This window comes from Sylvia atricapilla, chromosome 9 (genome assembly GCF_009819655.1).
Source record: "Sylvia atricapilla isolate bSylAtr1 chromosome 9, bSylAtr1.pri, whole genome shotgun sequence".
Classification (NCBI taxonomy): Eukaryota; Metazoa; Chordata; class Aves; order Passeriformes; family Sylviidae; genus Sylvia; species Sylvia atricapilla.
This window is the reverse complement of record NC_089148.1, coordinates 11,170,137-11,197,196: the sequence shown is the minus strand read 5'-3', so window position 1 is coordinate 11,197,196 and position 27,060 is coordinate 11,170,137. Positions and strand designations below refer to the sequence as shown.

The 27,060-nt window shown below is 48.5% G+C and overlaps 2 protein-coding genes across 2 annotated transcripts in view; both read left to right on the top strand.

The window, feature by feature from the left end:
• Positions 1-27,060, top strand: part of PDE4DIP (phosphodiesterase 4D interacting protein) — a 389,196-nt gene that overhangs the window by 107,306 nt on the left and 254,830 nt on the right. The window lies entirely within an intron of this gene.
• TNFSF4 (TNF superfamily member 4) lies at positions 6,626-14,876 on the top strand. Its single transcript, XM_066324819.1, has 3 exons — positions 6,626-6,860; positions 11,227-11,269; positions 12,730-14,876. Exons 1-3 carry the CDS (start codon positions 6,663-6,665, stop codon positions 13,074-13,076), a joined length of 588 nt encoding a protein of 195 aa, XP_066180916.1. The 5' UTR covers positions 6,626-6,662; the 3' UTR covers positions 13,077-14,876.

Genomic DNA, 27,060 nt, shown 5'->3' with positions numbered 1-27,060 from the left:
TTATGAGCCAAATTGACCAGGTGGAAAGAACAATAGCTAAATGACTGTGAATGGAAAGTTAAAAGAACTCTTTAATATGTATTTGAGAGACACCAAAGGAAACAATTTGGCCAGAAGCTTAACCTGACAGCTGTTAGAAATGAGAAAACAATGTTGAGAAAACAGAAAAGGAAAGAGTTCACGGTGTTTGTGAACATGAAGCATCACTCTAATCAGTGTGGTTATATTGACACCAGATCTAGATTCAGTCTCTGAAGTTCCACAGGGACTGGATTAACCTTTGCTGATGAAGCTGATGGTGAGAGGCAGGTGAAATGGTATTGCATGCATCCTGATCAGCAAAGGATGCTAAATTATCATCCCAATAAAACAGTGGCAAAGGGCTGAAGTGTCTTAAGCAGGAAAATAGCACTGCATGTGGATCTTTCTCGCCGGGGCTTGGCTGGGGCAGGAATAACATCTAACCTTTCTCCACCTCTGTAAGGCAACAGTTTGAAGTAAATGCAGGGCTATTCCCACTGATTAAAAAGCACAAGTCACCCTCAAACAGAAGCTGGGATTTGCAGACAGAACTGTTGCAATCTCCAATCTGTCCTCTGTCCTAGAAAGACCACCAGCTTTTAACACCCTTTCTTCCACCCAATTGCTCATGCTTCAACTATTAAGGGAATTAATAAAGCTAATAAAAGGAAGTACCTCTGTCTTCAAATCTTTCCCCAAAATCTTCTTGCAATCCCTCTCAAGTTTAAAAGAAGTGAACAGGGTTAGAAACACAGAGGAAGACTCAAGAGCTGCAATAAAACCTCATTTTAAGATAGGGATGACTTTGGGACCAGCTTGCTGGCCAGAAAAACTCCCACAGGGGTGACTAGAGGAAGCAGTCAGGTCAGTGATGGCAGGGCCAGATAGGAAGAGAAACCACTTCCGTAACCCAGAGCAGACCTGTATCTGGGGCATCAGGGTCTTCATGCCCCTCTCGGGGTTTCCAATACGACAGGAATGAGTGGGAATGGAACTGGGCTACCCAGATACCTCTGCAAGAGGCCCATTTCTGAATGTCAGCTGCAAAATTCTTTCTTTTCTTGTAATAGATAGTTTGTTCTCTGTACCAGAAAAATGTCAAAAGATGTATTAGGTTTTTTTCTCTCCCAATATCTTACAGTGGGACAGTGAGTTATGGTGGGATTTCTGGCTGAAGTAGCTGTAAGGACGAAGGAAGATGTGTGTGACTGAGTTCAACCTGACCTTTCAGAGGTGGCCACAGTGAATGCTCACAATGCCCTTCAGTTTTAGCTTTCACATTTTCTAGATTCTGTACTGCATTAGTGTGTAACTCTGACTTCATATAAAGTGTTAGCAAGTTCTCCTCACAGCTCAGTCAGACAAAACAATCCTTTTCCAGCCCCAGAACCAAGGACACCGTGGCAGCTTCAGGCCCAAAAAGTACAACCAGCAGTGAACTGAGGAGAGCAGTCTGGGAGGATGGGACTGCAGAACCTGAGCTGTCATTGGACAATTAACCCCAAGATGGAAATGGACCAAAACTTACAGAAATGGGAAAAGTCGTGAGCCCTGGTCCATCTTGGATGTAGCCATGGCTGGGCTCTTGTACTGCCCAAGGTGTATCCTTTGAAGGCCTTTCAATAAATCCCTACTTTATTCCTTTAACTCTGTCTATCCTCTGTTCCAGGCAGCCTCTCAAGGCACCACTTAGCCCCAGCCCTTTCTTCAGCTGCTGGCTGATAAGGGGAGCCCACTTTGAGGAACCTGAATAGCACACTCCACAGCAGCTCAGAGACAGACAGAGCTCAGGGCAAGACCACCACGCAGCAGTGAAAATCTCCTGTCACATCCAAAAAGGGCCAGCAGCTGACCTTTGGAACCTCACAAGTCTGGTGTGAATTGTGTGGCTGCCAGCTGACGCAGTGCTGAGAAGGCTGCACTGCTGCCCATGGGGGCTGTGCTGGAAACCACAGAGCTGATGTGGAAAGCCACCAGGAACACCAGCCTCTTCCCAGACACTGTGTCCACTCACAGATCCCACCTAGCCAGGCACTAGAAGAGCTGCCAGCACTGCCAGGGGGCAGCTCCTCATCTTGCCTGCCTTTGCTGTGCCCAGTGTGGTTCAGCATTGTGTTCTCTTGTCCCTTGTCTTGGCCCACGGACTGTGACAAACAGGAAAATGACTCTACACACAGCAGCTGCTGCAGGTGTGCCCTGGGGAATCCATCCATTTGCTCATCTCCCTGCTCCCATAAAGCAGCTTCCTAGGAAAGATATCCCTGCAGCACAGTGGGATGAGGCACAGTGGGATTTACCCCAGTGAGGTGATCATGCTCCTCTTTGGGGATATCTCCACAGAATCCTGGCTCTGCCTAAATGTCAATACTTTTGTGATTTCACAGCATTTTCTGTTTCTAATTTACAGTGCCAAAACTAGCCTGACTTACATGAATTCCTCCTTACAGGCTAAGTGCCTTTGCTGTCAGAAATCCAAGATACACCACACACCAGCCAAAAAGTGCTGGATGCAGGAAGCAAGGAAAAGCCACATGGAAGTGAAATTAATCATAGAATCATAGAATATCATAAGTTGGAAGGGATCCACAAGGATAATTTAGTCTATCTCCTGAATTTTTTTTTAGAGGGACCTCTCTACCTGCCACCTCCAAGAACAACCTTTCAGCTCAGATTCATAAACTATTCTAGCAATGGAAAAACATATAATATTTTTCCAGTCGATGGGTGAACTAAAATCAGCCAGAAATCAACAGATTCATAGTGTGCTGGACATGAAAGACATTGGTGTCTTTTGCTCTGATGATCAAGGCAGACAAATAGTTAATGAGGCTCAGAGATGCTGGAGCAGGACTCCACAAACCTTTCAGGCAGAAGTCCTTGACTTTGACAAATAAACCTGTTTTAATTATAAGATATCTTATTTCTGGAGTGGACAGACACATTAAAACAGCAGTTGCTGGTTCACACAAAAATCTTGCCTTCATAACACTTGGCTTTTCTCCCCCTCAAAGGCTTCCTTTGCTATTCTCTGCTGTTTTACTCAATCAAACCATGCCACCCAGTTATTCCTGAGGCCTGGACAGCCTTGCTGGAAGACAGGCACCCACACACAAGAAGAAAACATCGAGTGTAAGTTGTATTACTGGACTGCAGCATTGAGACCAGAGCATCCTCTCCTGGTAATTAATTTCAAGTGCAGGCCAAACCCTCAACTTATAGGTAAAAGGTAAATGATACATAAAAGCTACCAGCAAGAGCTGAGAGGCCAGAGCTCACCTGTGAGCATGCCTCTCCTCCTTTTTGCCCTGCCAGAGGATCCCCAAGGAAAAGGTGACACGGCAGAAGGGCAGGTCCAGGGGGGGCAAGGTGTGTCCTTCCATTCTGTTAACACCCAACCAAAAATCACTCAATCACCTCCCCACCTGCTGAGCAGCAGTTTCATACAGACCATGCTCCATAGGTATTATGAAACAGAGAAACAAGGCAACTGCTGAAGATACAGTGTATGCTCACAGCTGCTCCTCTGCCCAAGAGTTTCCCTTGCCCCACAGACAACATCTGGTTTTGTTCTTGGAAGCCCACACTGCTTGTTTCCTTTTTCCTTGTAGCTGTTTGCAAACAGTTTCATTGGTTCTTCCACTGTTCTTGTGAGCAGTTAAATTCTCCTACATAACTCCCCAAATCCTCCTTTTTGAGGGGCTGAGGGCACTGTCCCTGAGAAATGGGGGGTTAATGAGGTGGGCGCCAGTCAGGGCTGCCCAGTCTTGGTTAAAGGCTTCTGCTCTGTGACTGTCACTCACAGAGTGCTCCCCATGAGCCAGGGGCTCTGGTCTGTGCCCCTTCCCAGTGATCTTGGGCACTTCCAGGGCTCCAGCTGAGCCCTGGTACAACCATGACACTGCAGGATTTAGCCTTGACTGTCACCAACACCGCTTTAGGCCAAAGTTTTAAATCACTCAGCTCCTCAGTCTGGAAAAGCTCAGAAATGACAGACTGATGTAGGAGATACTGGATTGTCATCAAAACCAAAAAACCAGCACACCTAATGACCAACTTGCCCTGGTTTCCTTCAGTCCTTGCTGGAACAAAGTTCCTTCCTGTATCACCGAGAGGCATTTCTTTGGAAAATTAACAAGGTGACCAGAGCATCAGCCTGTCCAAAGCCCTCCCACCCTGCCTGCTCACTAGAATGACTTGATGACTGCATGGGGTTGAGGCAAAACCCCAAGAGACTCCAACTTTAGGGCCCCTGTGAAAGAGGGACCAAAATAATTCTGATCAACACAGCAGATTTTGTCAAATGCTGGATGTGTGCAGCGGATCTGCAGTTTCGGGATTCCAAAGGCCTGGAAGGATTCAGAGGGAGAGCAGGGCCTCTGAAAGCCACCAAGTAGCATGTACTTCCATGTGCAAGGCAGGAGGAGAAGCTGAAAGCAAGCAAACCCATGGCAGAGTCTGTGCAAGGGTGTTTGTGATGCCCCTGAAGGCGCTGTCCTCTCTCCTGTTTCAGATACAAAGTCAGAGACGTCACAGGTGCAGCTTTGGGGTGCAGCTTTCGTGCCACCCCAGTGCTGCTAACTCAGGCTGAGACACTTGCACTGGGGGAATATGGAAATTACAAGACAACTCCAGAAATACGTAAGAACAACCTTCACCCATGGGTTTTTTTAGTTTTAGAAAGAAAACCAGTACAAAATCCAGAGTCAGGGAGAGAGGAGATGGGGAAGAGCTCACATCTGGTTCAAAGGCATGTGTGTAAAATGTGAGAATTACAGGCTTCCAAGGATTTGGGATGCCTTAGCTCAGCATCCTGGAATTTTTGCAGAAGCTAAGCAGTGAGCAGTAGGCCCAAGTTTCTTCTCCTGGAGGGAGCAGGTGGGGACCACTCAGAGCAGCTTTCCTGGGGATCTCATAATTCCTTGACCTGACACTGCAGATCCATAGAAGCAAACAATCCCTCTTCACATCCCTCCAACCCCAACAGGCCTCTGCAGCACCTCAAGGCATCACTTCACTCTTCTGCAGGGCACCCTAGCTGGTGTTCCCAGGTGCTGTGTGACTGCCAAATGCCACAAAACACCAAACTCACACTCTGCATCCAAGGGAGCTGCTCTGGGGCAGCACCAACACTCCTTGCTGCGGCTGCCGTCATATTTCTGGTCGAGGAAGGAGGGTGAGAGCTACTCCCAGGGCCTTTCATTGGGCTGGGGCTCAGTCAGGAGCTCCAGCACACCCAGCAGAGTGAGCAGAGGTGGAAAGGGAACAAGAATTTCTATGCACTCAAAAGTGGACAATGCGGAAGCTGAACCTTCTTCACTAAGCTTCCATGAGCTGTGGTGCGCTCTCCAGCAAACACCAGAGTGTATTCCTGACCCAATCCACCCTCAACTCAGTGTGGGGTGTCCTCAGAGCAGGTTCTACCCAGCTGCTGCACTCCCCTCTTCATTTGGCTTATGTTCACAGGAAATAGTCTTGCCTAGATGGGAGAACACATGAAAGAACATTGTTCCTGCTTCTTTTGCATGCAGGTTACATGTCAGGACATGTGCCTCGTGACAGGTTAAGAGGGCACATTTTGGGGAAGGGAAACTTTCTGCCAGCTCATTCCTAGAAGGCAGGCAGGTAATTATACTCCCAGTGGGCTCCATCCTCACCAGGAAAAGGCAGCGCCTGACTTGGGTCACAATTTGGTAATTTACAGCAGAAAAAAAATCCGGCAAAAAGAGCAATGGAAAGAGCAGTGCTGGACTGCCCCCAAAGAGGGATGCAAAGTCTGCCACCCAAAATAAGCACAGGAGGTGGTCCCTGCTTCAGTCAACTGATATTTGGCAGCTCTGGGTGTCACAAGCAAAAGGCACAAAGAGACCAACCAAAGGTATCCCAAGGGACAGGCTTCCCTCTGCAGGAGAGAAGCCTGGATGGCCAGGAAATGCCCCTCTGGAGGCATTTTCTGGACTACAGGTTTCCAAGTGTGCAATAGGGGAAGTTGTTCTCAACCAGTTCTCCATTTTCTCCCTCCTATGCTTTGCACAACATCCCGTGGCTTTAAAACCAGAAGGAAAAAGTGAAAAGGGAAATGCTTGTTTTCTCTCCAATCCCTTATGCTATCCACTTGCCCCACATCCTTTCCTATTCATTGCTTCTTTTCCGAAAAGGGATTTCAGGAACATTATGAGATGCTAGAAAGGGAGGGAGCCAGCCCTGTAAACTCCCCACCTGAGGCTGAACAGAGAGGTGAGAGCTTTTACTGACAAAAGACTGAGTGAAGACAAGCACTGTCCACCCAACTCTTCGCTGTTGTTGGAAAGAACACATATCAAGTCATCCACAGTTGAAGATATGAAAGATGTAAACACCTCTCCTTTGAAAGGCCCTTACTCAAAACTGAACTGGGATGCAATAAGTCTGCCCCCACATTCACACAGAAAAAAAAAATTAAAAAAAAAAAAAAGAGAGAGAGAAAGAAAAGAAAGAAAGAAAGGAAGGGGAAATTTAGATTAGTCACAAAGAAGTTCCCCCGCCTGCTTCTCTGTGCATAAAGCAATCTCCTGAAGGCACTGTCTTCACTTCATCTCTGCTCCTGGGACGGGAGCTCGTCAGCCCCTGGCCCTTCCCCAGAGGCTGCAGGCAGCGGGGCTGGGATGGAAGGCAAGCCAGAGGCAGAGCCAAGGGCTGGAGAGCAGATGCATTGTGAACGGGAGCCTGAGGAGGATGAATGCAAGCGCTGGCCAGGAGGACAGGTTGGGAACACGCTGCACCTCGTGTCCGCGGTTGCTCAGTGGATTTTACTGCTTGCCTGCCTGATTTACCTGGGTATAGATTTTCTGCGGCCCTCAGCGGTAAGAACTCATGTTCAACCCTCTGTCTGCTGGCCTGTAAGCTTTGTATGGGCCTTATTTTGTTTTACTTTTTTTTAAGAAAAGAAAAACAGCTTTTAAGTTTATCCCTATTCAAGTTTTTAATCCCTTCTGTATGATAGTATTTTTTATTATTATTTGTTTTATGTTTTTAATTGCCTGGCCTCAAAGTAACATTCAGTTACTCATCACAGGGTTTGGGCCCAAGTTTCCATCCGAGTGACTGTTCCAAGAATGCTCTTTTCACTGACCCCTGACTCTCTCCCACCCTTCCCCCCTCCCTGCAGTGACTCGTGTGTGTTCTCATTTAATTGAATAAGATCGTGCGTGTGAATGACACCCGATTTGCTCATCAACACCTCCTGAACTTTTGCAGTGTACTAAATGGCAGCCAGATGTGTGAGAAAGCAAGTTACCCTTGTGACAAGCCCCAGCAAGACGCCCTGACCCCTTTGGGTGCTCCCAGCCTGCCCATAAAGTGGGTTTAGGAGCAGTCACCTCCTTCTGTGCATGGGAGAAAGGCTGCTGTGTCCAGAGAGACTTTTGTGTGCCCATAACACCAGAGCAAGCAGGACAAATAACAGACGCTTGGAGCTCACAGTGCTCCAGCACAAGCTGCAGCAAATACATGTGTTTGCTTCTGTCACGTGCTTGCAGGCTGCTGGATTGTCAACAACCTCTCACTGCTGCTTCAGTGCTGCTCATGCAGCAGCTATTTCTCCTCCCACTCCTTCTCCAGGAGCTTTGCACCACTTTAAAGCTTGTTGTGCTTCGTTTCACCCGAGTTCATACTTTCCTCCTACCTAGGCTTGTCACAGAAGCAAGCCAGGCAAGTAACCACGGCCTCATGCTCCTCTGCTGTTTAATGAAAACTCTTCTGCTCTGGGCAACTTTCACTGACCTGAGGCTCACAGTGGTTATTAAACTGCAGAACAATGATCCTGATAAAACTGAAAGACAACACTTGTCATTCAGGTCAGACTTCTTCTCCTTCCACTAGTTTGGGAGAGAGAAGTTGCGCTGTAAGCCAGCAGAGGAGGGCAAGCAATCACAGCGCTCAGGGGCCAGAAACTTCTCCCAGGTCACTCTGGCTGTGAAGCCTCATCTCTCAGCATCTGGGTCTTCTGTAAGAACTGTCCTCTTCCAGAGGAATATAGCAGGACCTGGCATGGCTGACTGTGAGCCTTACAAACCCAAGAGAGCAGCAGCAGGTGAGGGGAATCATGGCACGTCTGGAGTTTCCCTTCCTCAGCAGAAACAGCTGAAACAGGGTGCTTGAGGAGCAGCAATGGGAATAGATGAGAAATCCAAGTCCTGTGAATCACCAAAGGACCTTTTCAGTTTTAAACACTTGCTTACTACAGGGTTAGGACTATTATTTCTATTATTTTAACAGATCACCCTGGTGTCCTGTTTAGAGCGCACTGCTCTGTGCAGGAGTGGTACATGGGGAGATTTCATTGCAGTGCAATCACAGGGCTCAGCTGGGTAATCATGAACTGACCATAGAAATGTCTCCTGGAGGGACAGCAGCACGAATCTGACTTGACTTTTGGGACAGTTTGGGGATACTTTATGGAAGTAGAGGCACAGCAGTGTGAGAGTGGCAGGCTTAGGAGTGCTGGTCCACGGGAGTGAATAAGTGGCTCTCCCTATCTTTGGGAAGAGTTCTCCTGTTCTCCAAAGTGCAGAGTGCCCTGCTAACTTTATTTGCAATGGAACGATCTCTGTGTTTTTTCTCAGAGAGACCATATTTGATTCCTTTCCATCGTCCTCATGGAAGCATGGCTTTTAAAAAAAAAAACCTTCCTGAACTGTTCTGTGAAAATGGAGCATAAATAATGATTCAGTAAAGTCAGCATCTGCAGCCCAGACTGTGCCTAACAAAAAATGATCTTGTTTCTGTCATGATACCACTTGGAGAACAAACCTCAGCTGAGTTTTCCAAACGAGAACGTAAAAAAAAAAGGTCACTGATAGTCTGCTTTTGCATCTGCAATTCCAACCTCTGCTGGAATTACCTTCTCTTGCCACACCTTTCCTCTTTCTTGGGAGGTGAAATCCATGATCATGGGGAGGAGAAGGTACAGCCCACTTCCAGGGAATGGTCACCTGCCACCTGTGGGACACCTCCACGTGTGACATCCCCTCAATCAGCCCCCCAAAGGTTTGCACTTTGTGAGGTCCAAACTGAAGCTTCTGCCGCGTGGCATGGTCCTGGACACAGTGTCCCAGGCAGGAGCAAGGCTCCTGTTTGGGGCTCCAGAACGGGGCAGAAAGGAAGGGTCTGTGTGTAACCGGCACGGGGAAATCTGAAGCTGTCAGTAAGAAACACCTCTGTGTCCTCAGCCCTCCCGGCACACTTTCCCACATACTACACGAAGCCAGAGAGGTCACTAACTTTGCTGTGAGCTCCCAGAGTCTTTCCAGTACCTCCAATACCTTGTCTCCTCTGCGGGATTTACGAGTAAGTACCTGCAAAATGCTTTGAGATCGCGCAATAACTGCAAGAGATCTATAAACCGGGTAATTTGCACCCGCGACAATGAGGTCGATATTTCTGTAAGTACACCAAGTTTGTCACGCAGGCTGTCGGTGTTGAACACACTCTGTCTAGCAGTGGCCAGATAGCCCAGATTGTGGTAAACACTGCCTGACCTCAGATGCTCAGCGCTTTGCTCTTTTGGAGAAAGCACCCGGAAATCCCGGCGGTGTGAGCAGGGAGAGAAATGCTGCTGCACTCAGGCATAAGATCAAACATGAGCTTCGGGCTGAGGCAATGGCTAGGGAGAGTCCCACCAGACTCGGCGGGCGACCAAAGCTTGTGTTTGTGAGCTGTGACACATGAAGGTGTCTCCAGGCTCGCAGTCTCCGTGGCAGCACTAGAGGGTGTCAGAGCAGACCTTTTCCGGCAGCAGCGCCCGGCTCAGCTCCGGCGCCGAGCGCTCCGAGCTCCCGCTGCCCTGCCCTGGCCTTTGGCCCGATCCTGCGGACGGTCCGCTGTGCTCGGAGCTGCTCTGCCCTGCCACACGCGAGCCCACACGCGGGGAATTCAGCCCAGCCGCATCTCACACCTCCTCCCTTCCAAAGGGAAGCCTTTGGCAGGGGCCAAGGGAAGAGCGCTGAGCCCAGCCTCACACCGAGCGGGCAAAACGCCGAGCATCTGCGGCTGGGCAGAGTTCGGGTCTCCTGTGGTCATGACCAGAGACAAGGCTGAGATGCCAAGTTCAGATTTAAAAATCCAGTGCGGAAGCTGGGTGTTTTGGCGTATCTGACCGGTAAGATACACACTTCTATATTTGCATTCACTTTCTCTGTTACATTCATAAGATACAAATCAGAGAGTCACGGAATGATTTAGGGTGGAAGGGACCTTGAAGATAATCTCTTTCCAACTCCTCTGCCACAAGCAGAGAGGGACACCTTCCACCAGGATCAGGCTGCTCCAATCCCCTTCCAACCTGGCCTTCAACACTTCCAGGGATGGAGTATCCACAGCTTCTCTGGGCAACCTGTGCCAGTGTCTCACCACCAAAATTAGGAAGAATTTCTTCCTAATACCTAATCTAGAGCTGCCCTCTGTCATTTTAAAACCATTCCCACCCTGCCTTCTCATGCTAAGCCCTGTCAAAAGTCTCTCTCCAACTCCCCTATAGCCCCATTAGGTACTCGAGTACCCAAAGGTGCTTTGAGTTCTCCCTAAAAATTTCTTTTCTGCAGACTGAACAACCCCAACTCCCTCAGCCTGCCTTCAAAGGAGAGGTGCTCCAGCAATTTTTAACCCCTCTCAGTGTACTTAAGAGCCTCTGAGAGGCACACACATCCAGTAACAGCCTCACCCAAAGTAGAAGCAGCCATAAAGCCAGACCCACCTCTTGGTGCCCTTCAGGAGGGTGGACCAGCACGCCTGGCTCCCTGCTCTGCCAACGATGCCTGTCTGCCAGGTGCTGTAAGCCAGGCTTGAGGAGGTCATGCAGAAAAGGCTCTGCAGCCCGAACTCCTTCCTTTCTCTTTGCTCTGACTCGATTGCACACACCCCGCGTGGTTTTCTAAACAAAACCAACACTGCCGGAGGGCTCTGGAGGGCTCAGCGCTGGGCTGGAAGTCGCGCTGGCTGGGAACCACGATAAAATAGTATTCTATAATCATGGTATAAAGTCAAGTCCAGATCAGAGCTGGTTGGCAGCGGCTGTGACACTGAGGCTGCCTGCCGTGCTTTTGGAGACGCAGCTGCTCTGGCCCTGCAGAGAATGAACGATCCTGGCTGGGAAATGAAAGTGACAGCAGCCAGCAGCACTGAGGTGCCAGCCCGGTGCCTAAACGAGCATTTATCTGCTTTGTTTTCCAGAGCCAGAGTGACAAAGTGCTGTGGACCCACATCCGATACACAGGTGGGTGTTGGGGCGGGGAGACCCTGGCCCCTGGATGATCCTCCAGTGTAGCAGCCACCACTGTGCCCCTTTCCCCCTGCACAACAGGAGGGCTCCCCACTCTGCCACAGTCTCCTGGAACCTCCATGGCATCCTGTGGCCCCTAAAATACCTAAATGGCTCTTATGTGCTTGGTGCCACAGTGATGGCTGTTTCTTCTGGTGGAGGACAGATGCCAGGAGAGATGTCAGGGGGCAGGGGCCAAGCCTGCCCCAGTGCTGCAAGGGGCCAAAATGAAACAATTGGGTTTTTCCCAGAGCAGAACAAAAAACCTGAAAATCTGCGTGGATTTCTGGAGCCCTCGTCTATCTCCTAAAACGATCTCACATTTTGTGAATGAACAAGAAAAGCATATTCGAAAATTTACTAAATGCACATGGCAGGCTCTTGGGTTTTTCTGAAACAAGTCAATGGTTTCCTGATTTATGAAAAATGTAAATGATTTCCTAAGCAGGAGTGGGTGAGAGCACACACCATACCAGATGTGCTGCTCTGCGTGCAGCTACACTGGATGTTTGTCCCATGTCACACCTCAAAGATAAAACCAATTACTAATTTTTTTTAAATAATACTGAAAATATTATTGATAGTTTTGCTGTCAGTAAAAAGCGTGAGGCGGCAGTGAGTCTAACCTAATAGAAACTTATGCCCTTCAGAGGAAAAGCTTGAGAAATTTGGCCCCAGCCCAGAGAGACTGTGCTCCTTGCATGGAGAACTTCTGGGTACCCTGCTCCCAGGGGTTTCAGCTGGTGTGCTGAAAACCTAGGGGCAGGGCAGAGAAACATGGCCAGCCTAGCCCTGGGAACTGTTACTCTTCATTCCACAAGAAAACCTTTCATGCCAAGTTGTGGTTTAATTTCTCCTTATTCTGCTCTCTATTAATTAGTTCCTTCTGCTTCTGTCTCTTTGCTGTTCTTTCATCTTGTCTTCTGGGAAAAAAACCCAAAACGAACCCTAAGACAAGGGCTTACATTACCAGCATCTCCTCAGAAAGCACTTTTGTCTTACAGCTCTGGATGCTTTTTCCTCATCTTATTTACTGTCTTAATTTTCCTGTTCTTTTTATGAACCTGTGCTTTCTAAACTCACGGTGATGCTTTACTTACTGTATTTTTCTGTATTCTAAGACACAGAGTAAGCAAATAGTGCATAAATAACAATTTGGAGGAGTAATCCTTACAAACCATGTGCCAAAAGGCACAGCTCCGTCAAAAAAGGGAATCTGTAAATTTTCAGTTAATGATGTCTGGCTAGAGTGGATGATATTCTAGCTCTGGTCTGCCCTGTTCTCTAGTTTACTCTCCCCCTTTTTTTTTTTTTTAATATTTTTTAATCTTCCCTGCAGTCAGGTGGTGTAAAACAATCCATTCCCTAGAAGCCCTTTGTCATCACGGGATCATCTTTGCTTCTTTCCATTGCAGGCAGAAGCATCAAAGGAGTAGCCATGAATCTCACTGACGAACAGGGCCCCATCCAGATCAGAAATGGTTCCATCATGATCCCCTGTGACGGCCTCTACCTCGTGTCCCTGAAGAGTTCCTTCTACCTGAAAGAGGAGGACTGGCTGAAGCTGACCCTGCAGGGGACACACGAGATGAGCAGCGGTGGCCCGTGGGAGCAGAGTGTGCAGAGCAATAACGGCACACTGAACCTCACCACGGTGCTCTACTTGTCCCAGGAGGACAGCATCACTCTGTGGACTAACTCCAGTGCCCACATCTCAGATCTGTCCTTTAGCCTGGTGTTGATAACTGACAACATATGCTAGCTGGAGGAGCTGGCGTGTGAAAAGCAGCGTGGAAAGTACAGCCTTCCCCAGCGACCTCTAGGTTTTGTACTTGTACAGGCAGACTGCTCTAGAATCGCTCCCTGGGGCTGTGGAGAGCCTCACTGGGAGTGCAGATAAATCATAGTGCAGACAGGCTTTATGTAGTGCATGCAGGGTTTGCCTCTTTGGAACTCTGTTCAGCTGATTTGCTACCCAGGATGGATCTTTCCAACAGTGGGGAAAGGGTTGTGTGGAGCTCTTGAGAAGAACAGAAATGAAAGACAAAGAAAGTCACCCAAGCTTAGCTCATATTCAGAGAAACCCCAGGTTTCTCTCTTTACTTGACAATGTCTGTATATAGTAGAAATGTGTTGTACTTTTTCTCAAATAAAAGTCTGGTGAGTCAGGAAGTTACCTCAAGTGTCTTGAAGCCACGTGGAGCAGGAGGAGCACGAATCCGCCCAGCAAGATGGGAAACAGCGAAGAGGCAGCAAGGGAATGCCTTTGGAGTGAGCCAGATAAAGGCTGTCGGAGAGGTAAAGGCCGTGAGAGAAGGGGGTATTTGGAAATGAGCTGACAGGACTGCACTGGACAGCAGGAGCACAGGCCCTGCACTGACTGGAGTTTTGGGGAGCAGCCCTTGAGAGCAGAGCCCCACTGGCTGTTCCAGCTGTCTGCAGACTACTGAAGCCTGACCCCAAAGAATATCTGGTGGGACATTTACACCTTGAGTTGTAAAGTCTCAGAGGAAATTCTCCTTCAAGCACACACACTCACTGGCTTGACCCAAAAGTGATCCAGGCACATAAAAAGTTGGGCAAATGTGAAGACTTCTAGATTTGGTGACTCCTCTCTACTGGACTAAGTGGAAGCTGCAGGTGTGTGCATCCTTTCCTCAGGGAGAACTTGGATGGTTCTCAGGACTGCCCTTGACTTTGTCCCACAGGTGTGCACCAGAGGCACTCCTCCACAAGGCACCTGTACACACCAGCCTGGCTCCTGCTGAAGTCAGACTGCTCTCAGTGACCCTGGGCTGCTCATCCCTGCTTTCCTTGCAGCTTGGGGCTGCTGGAGACAAGTCCTGCCCATGCTGCAGGCAGCCCCTGACCTCAGCACAGCCAGCAGCTTGGGTGTTTCTGGTTGAAGTGAGGTAGATTTTAAGGGCGAGTTGACATCGTGTCTCCCAATGAACTCCATCAACATTTCAGCATGTCACTGCTGGCTGTACACTCCCAAGTCTTTTGTTAAAAGTATTTATGTATTTAAATGATAGGCATGAGAATGTTACATCAGATTTTGTAGAAACACGGGGAAGGGTTCAGACTAGGTTGTCAGCACTGAACTCCTCTTTGAAAACGCTCCCAGTGCTCTGGACTGTTCCTGCTTTGCAGGCACCCAGGTCTGGACTGACCTGCTCATGGCTGAGCACTCCTGCAGACTCAGGTGCTACAGGCAACTAAGGACATCCTCCAGGCCTTGGAGAGCTTTCCTAGGCTTTAGGCTAATGAACTTCCCTGCCTGGGCCAGGCCAGAGCCCCAGGGGAAACTGGCTGAAGCAGTTCACTCATGTAGTGTCAAGAAGCAGCTTTTCTCCTCTCAACTGAGAAGCTGTGGCTGACTTGCACCCACAGGATGCTCATCATTAAGGGATATTTCGGAATTTTAACTTAGGCCACACTTACCACCACAGGGACTGATGGCAGCTGCACCTTGCCCTGAGGCTGGGGATTATCACACTCCCCAGCAGAAGTGAGAATGTGTTTATCTTCCTAAAAAATAATAAATTTTTCCTTTGCAACATTTGGGCTTATAGTCTCCTTTGGAGGTGGGGGCCAGGGAGAAGGAGGTTGGAAGTGACTGGTGAGTTATGCATTTAGTGTTTGAGCAGACTTTTCCAGTGCTAGCAAAACTGTATGAAATTTTCACATCCTTCTCCTTTTTTTCCAGTTCAGCTTTTGTTTCAGCTCTCCACGAGGGTATGCAGGGCTGGTGCCTCCCAACATGTGCTAACACAGGGCAGGCCATGTCAGTGGTGTGTGCAGGGCTGCACAGCACAGCAAGAAAGATGAAGCCCAGAGAACACAAGTGGATTTGTTCTTCAGAAAGCTGCACCCTTTCTTCTTGTTTAGAGCAGGAGAGGGCACATCACACAATGACCCCACTGCACTCCCAGGCTCAACTAGACTGACCTACACCTATACACAGGCATGCACTTGTCTTGAAATAAAGGCTGAAACAATTCAACCCCTGACATGGTTTACTTGATGGACTAACTGTCCTCATCAGTAAGTTTCCATTCCAGCTTTTGTTTGTATCTGCAGACCCCTTTCTTCCACAAGTTTAGAAGTCTCTTTGATATGAGAAATGTTAATTTTTCTTACTGAGGTTGTTAAGGAACATGAAGGAGCTCACAGATGGTGCTAGAGTCCCATCTTACAGCTCTGTTCAGCCAGGTCAGTGCACCCAGGGTTTAGGTCAATCCTTGAAGCTGGGGATGTGGAAATGCAAGGCGGGACCAGACCATTTCTGGAGACAATCCCTGACTACAGAGGATTAGCACATTATTTTTCCTGTGCTTACTGTCAATGAAAGGGGACCTTGTGGTCTGTCCTCCCTTTCCATGAGGTCATTTCACTGGACACAGCCATCAGCTGGGTTATTCCTGACCCTTCAGTGTCAGGGCAGCCTCTCCCTCTGCTGTGGGTTTGTCTAACACACGCTACTGCACAAGCTGCAGAGGTGGCCCCTGTGTACTCCCTCCCTTCCCTCTCCACTTTCCCATCTCTCCTCACTCACATTAAGGGTGACAAAGCTGATGTGAGAGCCGTGCTCACCTCTGGGGAAGGAGCTCCCAGCTGAGAAGGAGCTAGCGAAGGTGATGCAGAGCAGAAGGGGATGGAGGCCACTTCTCCTTATACAAGAAATGATGGGAAGCATTTGAAGTCCATTCCCAACCCCGTAAAAATCACCTCATTTTCTACCACATACAGTTATCAGTAATGATGGATAACGAGCCTGTGGTTTTTCAGACACCACTTCCATTTCCTCAGCCAGTGTGAGTCACAGCTATTGCCTGTCAGCTTCACCAGCGAGAGAGAAGGAGAAAGCTGAAGTGTGCTTGGCAAAGTGCAGCTGGCTGCTGCTCCTGTAGAGCCAGCACTATCCAGCTCAGGCAGCAGAAAGCACAGGAATTCAGTTTCCTTATTCAACAATCAAAATGGGGAGGTATGACATCGAATCAAGCAGCCTCCTGCAGTAACTAGTTGGGAAGGTTTGACTTATTAGACTTTTCTCAGCAACATCTCTAACTTCAGAGCTGTTCTCTGAGCTGGCAGCTGGTTCCTGTTTTCCAAGGGATCCAGACCAGCCCCAGAGACGTTTGCTTCCAGCCATGGGATAATCCACCAAAACAAGCAAATTGAGCAAGACACTCACTGAGGACAGGGAGGAGTTGGTGCCAGGCCAGAAAAGGACAGTGGTGAGAGAGTAGCAGAAGGATTTATCATCCTCTGCAGCCTTATATGCCCTAAGGCCAGGGAGGATGGGGGAGGTTATTTGCTCACTTTCCAAGTGGAAGGCAGTTAAGGGCTCCATTCTCCAAGTGGAAGAGGAAGGCTGCTGAAGGCTCAGTTCTCCAAGCAAATGAGTAAACCTGTTAAGGGCTAGCAAGCTAAGCAAGCAGAGTGGAGACTGGGGGCACATCTCCCCACGGAGCAAGCCATGAGGGAATTTTCTGGCAGCTGTTCAGCATCCCAGAGCAGAACACAGCCCACATGTGTTCTCCCACACTGATCACATGTGCTGGGAGAGGCTCTCTGTGCCTGCTGCACCAGGAATGAGGAGCCTGGGGACTAGAAAAACCACAGGCCGGTGCAGGAGAGGACAGTGGGGCTGGCTGGACTGTCCCAGGGGAGCAAGGACACTGGGCACAGAGCCCAGGCAAGCACAGGGAAGGAGAGCTCAGGAGAGATGTGAGGCTGGTAGGGGTCCACAGACTGGCTGCTCTTAGGACTTGAGGAATGTAGGACAGTCAGAACGCAGAACTAAAGAAGTGTTTCTCCTGTGAGCTCATTCTCAATGAATCAAATCTCTGCAAACACCTAAACACAGCCACTGCTTCCTCAAACACCCACTTCTTCTTCTTGCACCATCACCTTTTCAGGGTGACAGCTCTGTACTCTCTGTGCTCACCTGTTGTTCCAAGGGGGTTAGGAGCCCCACCTGCTCACAAGCACAAGAGCACTCCCATTCCTGGGCCTGCACTTTCTCCTGCCTCTGCATTTCACAGGGCCTGGTAACCCCTGCTGTTCTCTGGTGGCCAGCCAAGGCACAGGACAAAGTTTGGGGCAAGACAAAACTTGATGTGGGCACAGATGTACTTTCCTAATAATTGCTTTCATTGTTTGCTTTAAGGCAAAATTCACACCCATTTACTGGCAATCCAGAGACCTGTTTCATTTCTTTGTATAGAAAAGGTGGTACTGATCACACTGCAAAGACAAACACTTAACCCAGCAGAGGATCTGATTCATAAAGGATACAGCAGCGCCATTATTTCATCACCAAGTACATGCCTGAGACAAGACATCACTGGTGTTATCTCATGGAGTTCAAAGGACTCACTTTCCTTTGTCTTGTTGTGTTGATTTAAGGTTTCTATTACTGCCAGTGTCTGCTTATTTGGCTGTCATCAGCACAAAAACAAACAAACAAACAAAAAAAACCCCACCAAAAAAAACCCACAAAAAACCAAAAAATGAACCGAATGCATACAAACAAACAGATGAGACTTGGTTTCAGAATTTTTTAGGGGTGATGTGCAGCATTTTGAATCATTGGTTGATCTGCTTCTCCCTTTGTCACTTCCCATAAGACTGAGAGACATTGACACACCTGCCAGCAAGAAAGGTCTTTAATGTCTCCTGTGTGCTAGGATAACAGGTGGACTTGATGGCCTGAAAGTCTTTTCCAGCCTAAACGATTCTATGGTTCCATGTGTTCCACCCTTGAAAATGTGAAGAACTAACCCTGCTTGGTTAGAACAACCCTTAGCTGTTGACCCACTGTGAAAAGACTCAGATTACCCACTGTCCCCAGCAGCATCCACACTTTACAAGAAAAGGTTTGCTCCAGCTCTCAGGAGAAAAATCTCACTGCCTTTCCAGTTAGTTTCAATAACTCAAGTCATCTCCTTGTGTTATGCTTGATCCTTTTCCCAAAAATGTTCTTTCTAGAAGAGGACTAGGTGCTGCCTTCCCAAGCCAGTGCCTCACGGCCCATGAGCCAAATCCTGACTGTGCTGTCACAGATGCAGCCAGAAACCTCACCTGCCCCATTCCAGAAAAAGCCAGGAATCCTCCTTGCTGTTGTGGGTACAGTCACACTCACCTTTGTCCCATGCATGGGCTTGCAAAAATCCAAGAAGGTTTCTTTCCTGCAAAGAAACAGATGGAGAGACAAAACCCTCCACTGACCCTGCAGACCACACACAGTTTGGAGCAGAGAAGATCTTTCTATCTACAAGAACTGTGCTGCAGATGGAGTTGGTGTGAGCTGAACACTGGTCACACCACTAACACTCCAAGATTTGAGGTCAGCACAACAATGCTGAGTAAAGAAAGCTGTGTTAGGCCAGAGAAGACACTGAATTAGTGATCAAAACCTAAACTTAAGTGAAAACAACTGGTGCTTCATAATGAACACCTGCCGTGCTTCACATTGTAAATACAGCTGATCAAAAAGGCAGAGAGACAAAATCACCAAAGCAGGGAAAGCTCTGAGGGATTTTCCAAGCAGATGGTGAAGAGGGCTTTGCTGAGAGACAAGTGGCTCCTCCATGTATGCAAGCTCCCAACCTGCACGTGAGCATTCCTGTCCTACTGGGAGCACCTCCTGCACACAAACTCCCCAGGACAGTGCATTTGGGATCCTGGGAAAACCTCACTCACAGACCATGTCCATGAAGAGCAGTGAGCACTGTCAACAGTGTCTTGGCTTAACAGCCCTCCAGGGCAAAGTGCTAAATCATGCATCAGGATTGTAATACAACGTTGTCATACCAAATGCATGTAAAGTCATGTTGTTTTAAATAAGAATTGTAGTGATGGAAAAACAAGCTAGTTTAGTCAGAAAACATAGTCATAAGGGAAGAACACAATTCTCTCAAGTAATGACAAATGACCTTCTCTGTTGAGGGCCATCAGTGTGAGCACAGTAATCAAGGAGTTTTGCTCAGCAGTGATGCCTATCAGACGTCTCACTTCTTGTGTGCATTTTCCTTGGGCCTAAGGCTGTACCATAACCCCATCCTGAGGGAAACATTTCCTGGCCTTGTAATTCTGGAGCACAGCTCTGAAGGAGTGGCTTTGTCTTCACCAGTTCTATCCTCCAGAGACCAACTCTATCTGGTCACTGTGGCCCCAAGGGCAAGTGAGACCAACTTGTTTATATCTCTTTGTCCTGTTTTGCAGCCTCTGAGCACAATGAGTCAGACCTTGAGGTCTGAAAGTTTGTTTTTCTCATTGTCCTCCTGACCACGATCATCAAAAGCAGAGTACTTTAAAATACTTCAAATGAAAGTACATTTGGTCTCATTCTTGCAACACTTTTACACTTGCACTTTCTCCAAACCCAGGAAACTGCAACAACAAATTAAGACAGATTGAGCGGGGACTGCGGTTATGGGTATTGTGTCACAAATATCTGAGGACTGCCCATCTCAGTCCAGCTGTTTCTGAGTCTGTTCTGCAATGCTTGCACACCCTTACATCCAGGTGCAGATACACCAGGTGTACCCGCATTTTTCTCACAGCTCCTGTGACACCAACTTCAGCAAGCAACAAGGCATGAAGTCAGCAAAGGGTGGGAAAATGCACCTCAGGCCCAGTCTCACAGCTCCCTTTGAAATGGTCCTGAAGTGCTGTGGTGGCTTTCCACAGCTTGAAATACCAGACTGGTCACTGGGGGGTTGCAGGAATCATCCTGAGACAGTCCAGAGGATGGACGGAGAGTTTTGCTCCCTGCTGTTGTGGTGACAGCCAAGGGATGAATGCAGCAGGAGGTGACACAAGAAGGTAGCCTCAGACAGGCAGGTCCCCATCAACCACAGAGCTCAGAGAGCAGCCAGCACAACCATGACTTCACACAGCCACATGCCTGCAGCCCCTGTCCCCCTAATCCAAGGGCTGTGAGAAAGGACATGTTAGGATTGGAGTTCTGGTCTCTGTTCCTGGACCTGGTTTTGGTGCTTAGCCAAAACAGAGCCTAAAGCAAAATCCATTAAGGATGTGCCACCCATCACAGCCTTGCAACTGGAGTTGGGTCCCTCTGGCTCATTCTGTCTATCCCATCCCTTTGCATGGTGACACAAGCTCAGCAGGAAGGTTGAGGTGGCTGCCCTGCAGCAGTGAGAGAGGCCTCATTGTGGGTGCATGTGACATACTGGTAAAACCTTATAAAAGAAAGGCTTTGTAAAATCAGACCTTGCTATTTTGGCCAAGTTAACAACTAGCCTGAAAAGTTCCTGTGAGAAAAGAACTACAAGGATGAGAGTTAGTTTGTATAAGAATCTATTCTTTTGAGAAAAACAGCTTGCACCTGCAGGGAGGAAAATTCTACCCATATAAAACACTGACTTCCCAGGAGATAAAAAATGTAAACTATCTAAAAAGAGAGAAGTTTGATAAACATCTGCACTAACCATTACCAACCAATGAACTGAGCTTCAATAAATTACTAGCCAATTAAATTCAAACATGGTGCCTTCTAATATCCCTGTAAACATGAGCTATGTAAATAAAGATTCAACTATTCTATGTAAAAAACACATGTCTTATCCATCTCTGTTGCAACAGGCCAAGTCTTACCCGAGGCTGAACGATACCTGTTGATTGTCATTCACAGGGGGTTTTCCCCCCATGCAAAAGCAGGCCAACATCACTAGCAGAATTCAGTCTTTTCCTGAATTTTCAAGTTTCCCAGAGAAATGAAGGTTTAGGTTATTTCCCGTCTCCATCCACACTGCCACAGAACTTGAGCAGGGAGAGAAGAAACCGACAGTGCTGAGCAGGCACACTGAGTCGTGTCAGGGTGAGAAAATCAGCTGCCCGGGGAGCTTCAGGCTCGACAGAGACACTTCTAACTACAGCACATGTCAGTGAGCTTGGGCTGTCTTGGGGAAAGAAGATGCCTGGGATCTCCCTGCATTTCTGAGCTCTGGATAGCTCCTGATGTGCTGGCAGGTGGTGGGATGGGAAGTGGGAACTGGGATGCATGGGGGAAACATCTGGATCTTTGTAAAAGCACTGTGAGGATGCGGAGGTGGGAGCTCCTAAGGGATTGCTTCACAGGCAGGAGTGAGAGGAATGTCACAGCCCTGCCACCACAAGACCTTTCTCGCGGCTGTTTCCTGGGATGCCCTGAGGTCAGAATTCCTGCAAACATAAAAATGTCCCTCTTTTGTGGCTGCACCTCCCCACCTCGCTGCAGCACCTGAGATCATCCTGCCAGGTGCTGTGTGGGCAGCTGAGACCTGTCAGCAACCTGGCCCATTCGTGAGCCCATAACTGACATCTCGCTGAACCGAAAGAAGCAGGAAAAGAAGTTTCAGTTCTTTTGCCTGGGGATATTGATGGGAAGGGCTTGCAAAGAAGGTTGGTAATCGAACAAATGCAACAGCTCCCAGTTGATAATGCCAGCTCCTCAGTTTCCGGGCTGGGCAGAAAGCCCCACTACGGCTGCACAGCTGACTGAAACTTTAATTTTTCTTCTGCCGGAGTCTCCATCAGCTTTTCTGCTCTGATGGCAAGTAGACAAGGCAGCTGAATGAACAGAGAGGATCGGCTTTCACTTTCGACCCTCCAGGCACCACATCAGGTAAATGCTGTTCAGCTGTTTGGCTGTGTTCCACCCTGAGCTGGGCTTGGGCAATTGCCTTGTCTCCCTGCTCCCTGCTAAAACACACTCCTAAGGTGGTGCCTGCATCGTGGTAAGAGTGTGCAGAAGCCAAGACAGGTTGCTGTAAAACCTCCCAAATTAAGAGATGAGCCCAGTGGAGAGAAGAGGGTGAGAGAGCAGGGGTTTGACTACACAAAGTACTCAAGTGGCAGCTCTTGACACAGTCTCTAAAGTGTTGTGCCTTTAAAAGGTCCACTGACAGATTAGATTTTATGATAAGGTTGGTGAATGTCCTTAATCAGAGGAAACATACTTGATTTGGGTGAAAATCCCTTAATTTCTGCCAAATCCTCCAAGGAATGCAATTCAATAGTTGGATAAAATCAGTTGAAGGGTTGGACTGAATCCTATTAGCATAATTTTGATACAAATGAAGACGCATTCCCACAGGCAGTAATCTTCTCTTAATTCCTTTCAATGTTGTTTCCATTATTCATGTAAAAAAAAAAAAGGGTGGGCTTAATTTCAAAAATAACAGTGGTTTTTTCCAAAGCCAAACAAATAAAAGCCTTAAGAGCAAAACAAAATGCCCTACTGTAATGTCTGAACTTGTAACATTTTTGTCTGCAAGGAAGAGCAGAAGTTTTTCCTTCTTGATCTTTACAAATTTTCAGTTCATAAACAAGACAGTCACACACTCCCAGGGGGGTTTTACATACAAGCCATGGGAATCTGTCCAAGACATCTCCCAGACATTGGGAAGTCAGTCTGGAAGGAAGCACAAATCTTGAGAACTTGGCGGTGATAATGCACAAAGGTGTCTGAAGGGATGGATTTTTTTCCTTGCTCCGATCCAGGCAGAGGACGATTCCTGTTTTTCTAAACCTTGCTGGAGACAGCAGTAACAGGAGCTCAGCTCTGGGAAGAAGGACAAAAGCAAATATGCAGCAAAGAGGGTGGGCAGCAGCCCAGCTATGTGGGGAGGCTGCGGGTGTTGGGTGGCAGAGCTGGCTGAGCTCAGTGAGGTCCAGCACTGAGGTTAGTGTTTGGATGTCTCTTCCCCAGCTTCTTGGCAAGCAGAAGGGGAGGAGAGGCTGCCTTGGGTGGTTGATGGGGATCCCCAGCCTGCTGTCCTCAAGGCATTTCCACTCTGCTGGCCGGCCTGTTGACAGAGCTCAGAAACCATCCACCAAGTGAGCACAGGACGGAAACTCCTGCTGAGGAGTTCTGACCCAGAGCCACGGGGTGTCCAAGAGCACAGCATGGTCACGAGCTGCCAGGCCAAACCAGAGCAGGGCAGGAGGGGCTGCTGTGGCTCCCAGCCCACAGCCAAGCCAGCCAGGGGCTGCTCTCAGAGTGTCAGGCACTGGCCACACGCGTGTGCGTCCTGTCCCCAGGGAGCAGAGCAGAGGAGGAGGCCACTGACACATGCCTGCCCGAGCCTGTGGTCTTGTTCTAAGCACGTCTGTGAGGATGTGGGCCAAAGCACAGCGTGGCTGCTGAATTTATGACACAGCTTGCTCACCACAAACTGCACAGGAGGCACTTTTTGCTCTTCTGGATGGCACAATGATACAGATTTCAAAAAACCCTTACTGGGTTATCCTAACTCCTTACTCCAGAGATTTTTCTCCACCAGACCCCTGCCTCTGTCCTAGGATCATGGATGGTCAGAGGAGAAAGGAGCATCCTGAGCTGCATCCCTCTGGGAAGACCAAAGAGGACCCTGCATCTGCGGGACCCTGCATTGACCCTCGGACCCACAAGCATCAGGAGGGTGGCAGGGGATCTGTGCAGGCTGCTCCTTACAAAGTGAGCTCAGATAGAAGGGAGCGTCTCATTAAATGAACAGATAGCAGGATTAAATGGAAAACAACGACTTCTAGAAGTTTTTTCATGCAATAGGCCATATAAAATAACTTGTGAAGTCATCACTATAAGAGGAAGCTAAAAGATTAGGCTCAGAAAGCAGCAGATTCACACACAAGGAATCCCTCAGAAACCATGGAAAGGAAAGAAGCAAAATACACATCAGACCTGGTGTCTAAGGCAGGATGCCACACTGGATGGGCCTCTGAGCCCACTCAGCTTAACCATTGTTATACAAGGTTGAATGGAAAGGGCAATACTCCAAAAAATGGAGTATCCCCAGAGCTGAGTACTGGCAGGCCAGGCTGTGTGTGTCCAGTGTGGGCAGCTTCATATCACATGCTAGGAATGGATGTCCCTGTGGCAGTGCCTGTCATCTGCTGCCCTTCCAGGACAAGAAATCCCCTCTTGCAAAGCATGTGTGATCAAGGGCAGGGAGCTGTGCAAAGCAGCACTGGAGGTGCTGACGACACAGCCCCAGCTCCATTATAAGGCAGCGGTTCTTCAAATGCATGGAGGAAATAAAAACAGCATCTGATGATGCAATGTGGAAGAAGTCAGGAGGGGGAAACTATTAAGACATCCATGCACAAGGGTAAGAGGGTTTGATTAGCACAGCCACCCTCAAGCAACGCTGTGGGGAGCAGGGACAGCCCAGGGCAGGGGCAGGAGCTCACCCCACAGCTGGGCTCTGTCTGCTGGGGAGCACTGGGAAAGGCAGAAAGTGCCTGGCTCACACTGCACAGCACCCTGACATTGATGAGATAACAAGCAAACCAGGTTTTCAGCCAACATTTTCAGAGCTGGGTTGGCCCAAAACTGACACACAGCTCCAAGGTGAGTGACAGCAAGAGCAGGGCAGTTTCATTTTACCAGGGAGGGCAGAAGCAGAGAGAGGCAGGCTGCCAGATGCTGATGCAATGTGAGATTCTGAGCTCTAAGTCTTTCTGAAGAAAGAAAGAAAAATGTCAGTGTCTGGGTGGGTGATGCAAACCCTGGACTGGGGAAGAACCATGCCAAGGTTTCACAGCTTTCAAAAGGATTTCTTCTTTCCTGTCTCAGCAATCTGGGATCTCTGCCAGAGGAGGAGTAGGATGGGTGACTAAACAAACAATACTTCACTTTCCTAAAGTAATTTGTAAGGCAAGTGAAAGAGCCAAATGAGGAAACAACTGCTCTTTTTCCTCCACTCCTCCCTCTGGGCTCCTTGCCACAACATGCCCTGGGTATGGCAGGCACTGGTGCACTCCACAGCACACCCCAGAACTCAGAAATATCACATAAAAACTGAGTCCCATCCTTCTGTACACAACCTCCCACACTGGAAAAGACATTGCTACATACTTGTTTCATGCCAGATCACCACTCTCATTGTAAAAAATTTCTTCCATATATCTCATCTGAACTGACCTTCTTTTAGTTTTAAAACCATTACCCCTTGTCCTGTATGTCTAAAACGTCAGTCCTCACCTTTCTCGTGAACCCCCAAAAAGTACTGAAAGGGCTCAGTGAGGTCTCCCCGGACCCTTCTGTTCTTCAGGCTGAACAACCCCAACTCTCTCAGTCTTTCCCCGCTGGAGAGGTGCTCCATCCACCTGGTCATTTTTGTAGCCCTCTTCTGGACTCACTTCAGCAAATCCACCCAGTCTTTCCTGAGGCTGAGGGCCCCAGAGCTGGATGCAGCACTCCAGATGGGGTCTCAGCACAGCAGGGAAAAGGGGCAGAATCCCCCCAATAGACCTGTTGCTGACATCTCCTTTCATGCAGCCCACACCTTCCTACAGTCCTCTTGCATTAATGTGCTGTGTGCAGCGCTGGCTGCAGACAGCTGTAGGCTCTCAAGCCTGGGCAGGAGAGCAAGAGTGTCACACAAGGGCAGGGTGAAATTCAAATGGTCTGGAGAGAGTGTCTGATAAAAATGAGACACAACTGATGAAGAGGAAGGTGCAAATTCCTACTCTGCGGGGATGGTTTGCAGTAGAAATTCAATAAGGAGTGAATAGTTTGTGAGAAAAGCATCTGGGGCGGCAGAGTCTGGGGCCAGGCTGAAGGTGATACTCGCTGGAAAAGGCAGAAATCCCTGTGTACCTGGAAGCAGGAAGGTGTCTGTGGGAGGGCTGAGTCTGGAACTAAGTATACCACTTCCTGAAAGGGCATGAATCAGTCACACATAACCAGAAGGAAAACTGGGATTTTTGGAGATGTGTGAAACATCTCCCAAGAGTCCCATTGTAATCTAAAATGATTTATCCATAAATGGCTGATGCAGAGAGAAAGGAATAATCTGACTATAGTGGGCAGAAAAGGGACCACAGGCTTAATCTGGAAGCCCATGGGAGACTGAGGACAAACTCTACATTGTTAAGGAGAATGAAGAGCTAGAACAGAGGGCCTCTTTGGGGTCTTTAGTCAGACAAATTCCTTTCAAGTCCCATGCCAGACCAGCTGGTGCTCCTGCCATGGGATGGGATGGGGTGAGGTGAGGGGGCAGAAGACCTCCCTGCACATGTTGCAGTTGAAGGAGGGAACAAGCATCGGGTTTCTGCAACAGCTCTACTGAGGCTTGGAAAATGAACTCACCCACCTATCTGCAAAAATCTAACAGATTTTCTGAGACTGGTGCAGAACCACTGTGATTTTCCAGATTAGCCATGATTACTGGTACTCTCTGGGTGAGGAAAGTGCAAATATGTGAACAACCACTTCTCCATTTGGTGTCTTCAGAAGACCATAATTAGTATTTTTTCATCCTGTCCCATTCACACTGTTTCCACTTACGCTCACGCTCTCACGCCACAGCTCCCCCACTTCTGCAGCAAGAGCCAGCAGAGAACGAGGTTGCACTGCTTCCTCCAACCCCAGTGACAAGGGCTGAGAAATCAGGAAATACTTTTCAGAGTTTCGGACCAGCCAAATCCCTATTTTTCTACAAGGTGTCAGACAGAGGACCATCTCCCTCTCTGAAGTCCTCTGCTCCTGTTTTGGTTTGAATGCAGGACTTGGGCAACTGGAATGAGACTCTCAATTCCTTCAACAAATCTGCATTTGCAACAAGAGACCCAAAGTGTTATCCTTGCAGCACTGACAGCTTAGATGGCCCTGACATCCTTTGTTCAAACAAGCACTTCCAAGAGCCTGGAGCAGATCTCCCTCCACTTGCATCTGTGGCCCAAAGGGCAACCCTTACCTGTCACTAACCCCAGCGCATGCAGAAAACACA

What these genes read in the sequence shown, in the direction of transcription:
- TNFSF4 (XM_066324819.1), top strand. Translation starts at nt 6,663, where the DNA reads ATGGAAGGCAAGCCAGAGGCAGAGCCAAGGGCTGGAGAGCAGATGCAT. An exon ending in ATTTTCTGCGGCCCTCAGCG is followed by an intron (nt 6,861 to 11,226) that starts GTAAGAACTCAT and finishes TTTGTTTTCCAG; the next exon opens with AGCCAGAGTGACAAAGTGCT. An exon ending in GACCCACATCCGATACACAG is followed by an intron (nt 11,270 to 12,729) that starts GTGGGTGTTGGG and finishes TTTCCATTGCAG; the next exon opens with GCAGAAGCATCAAAGGAGTA.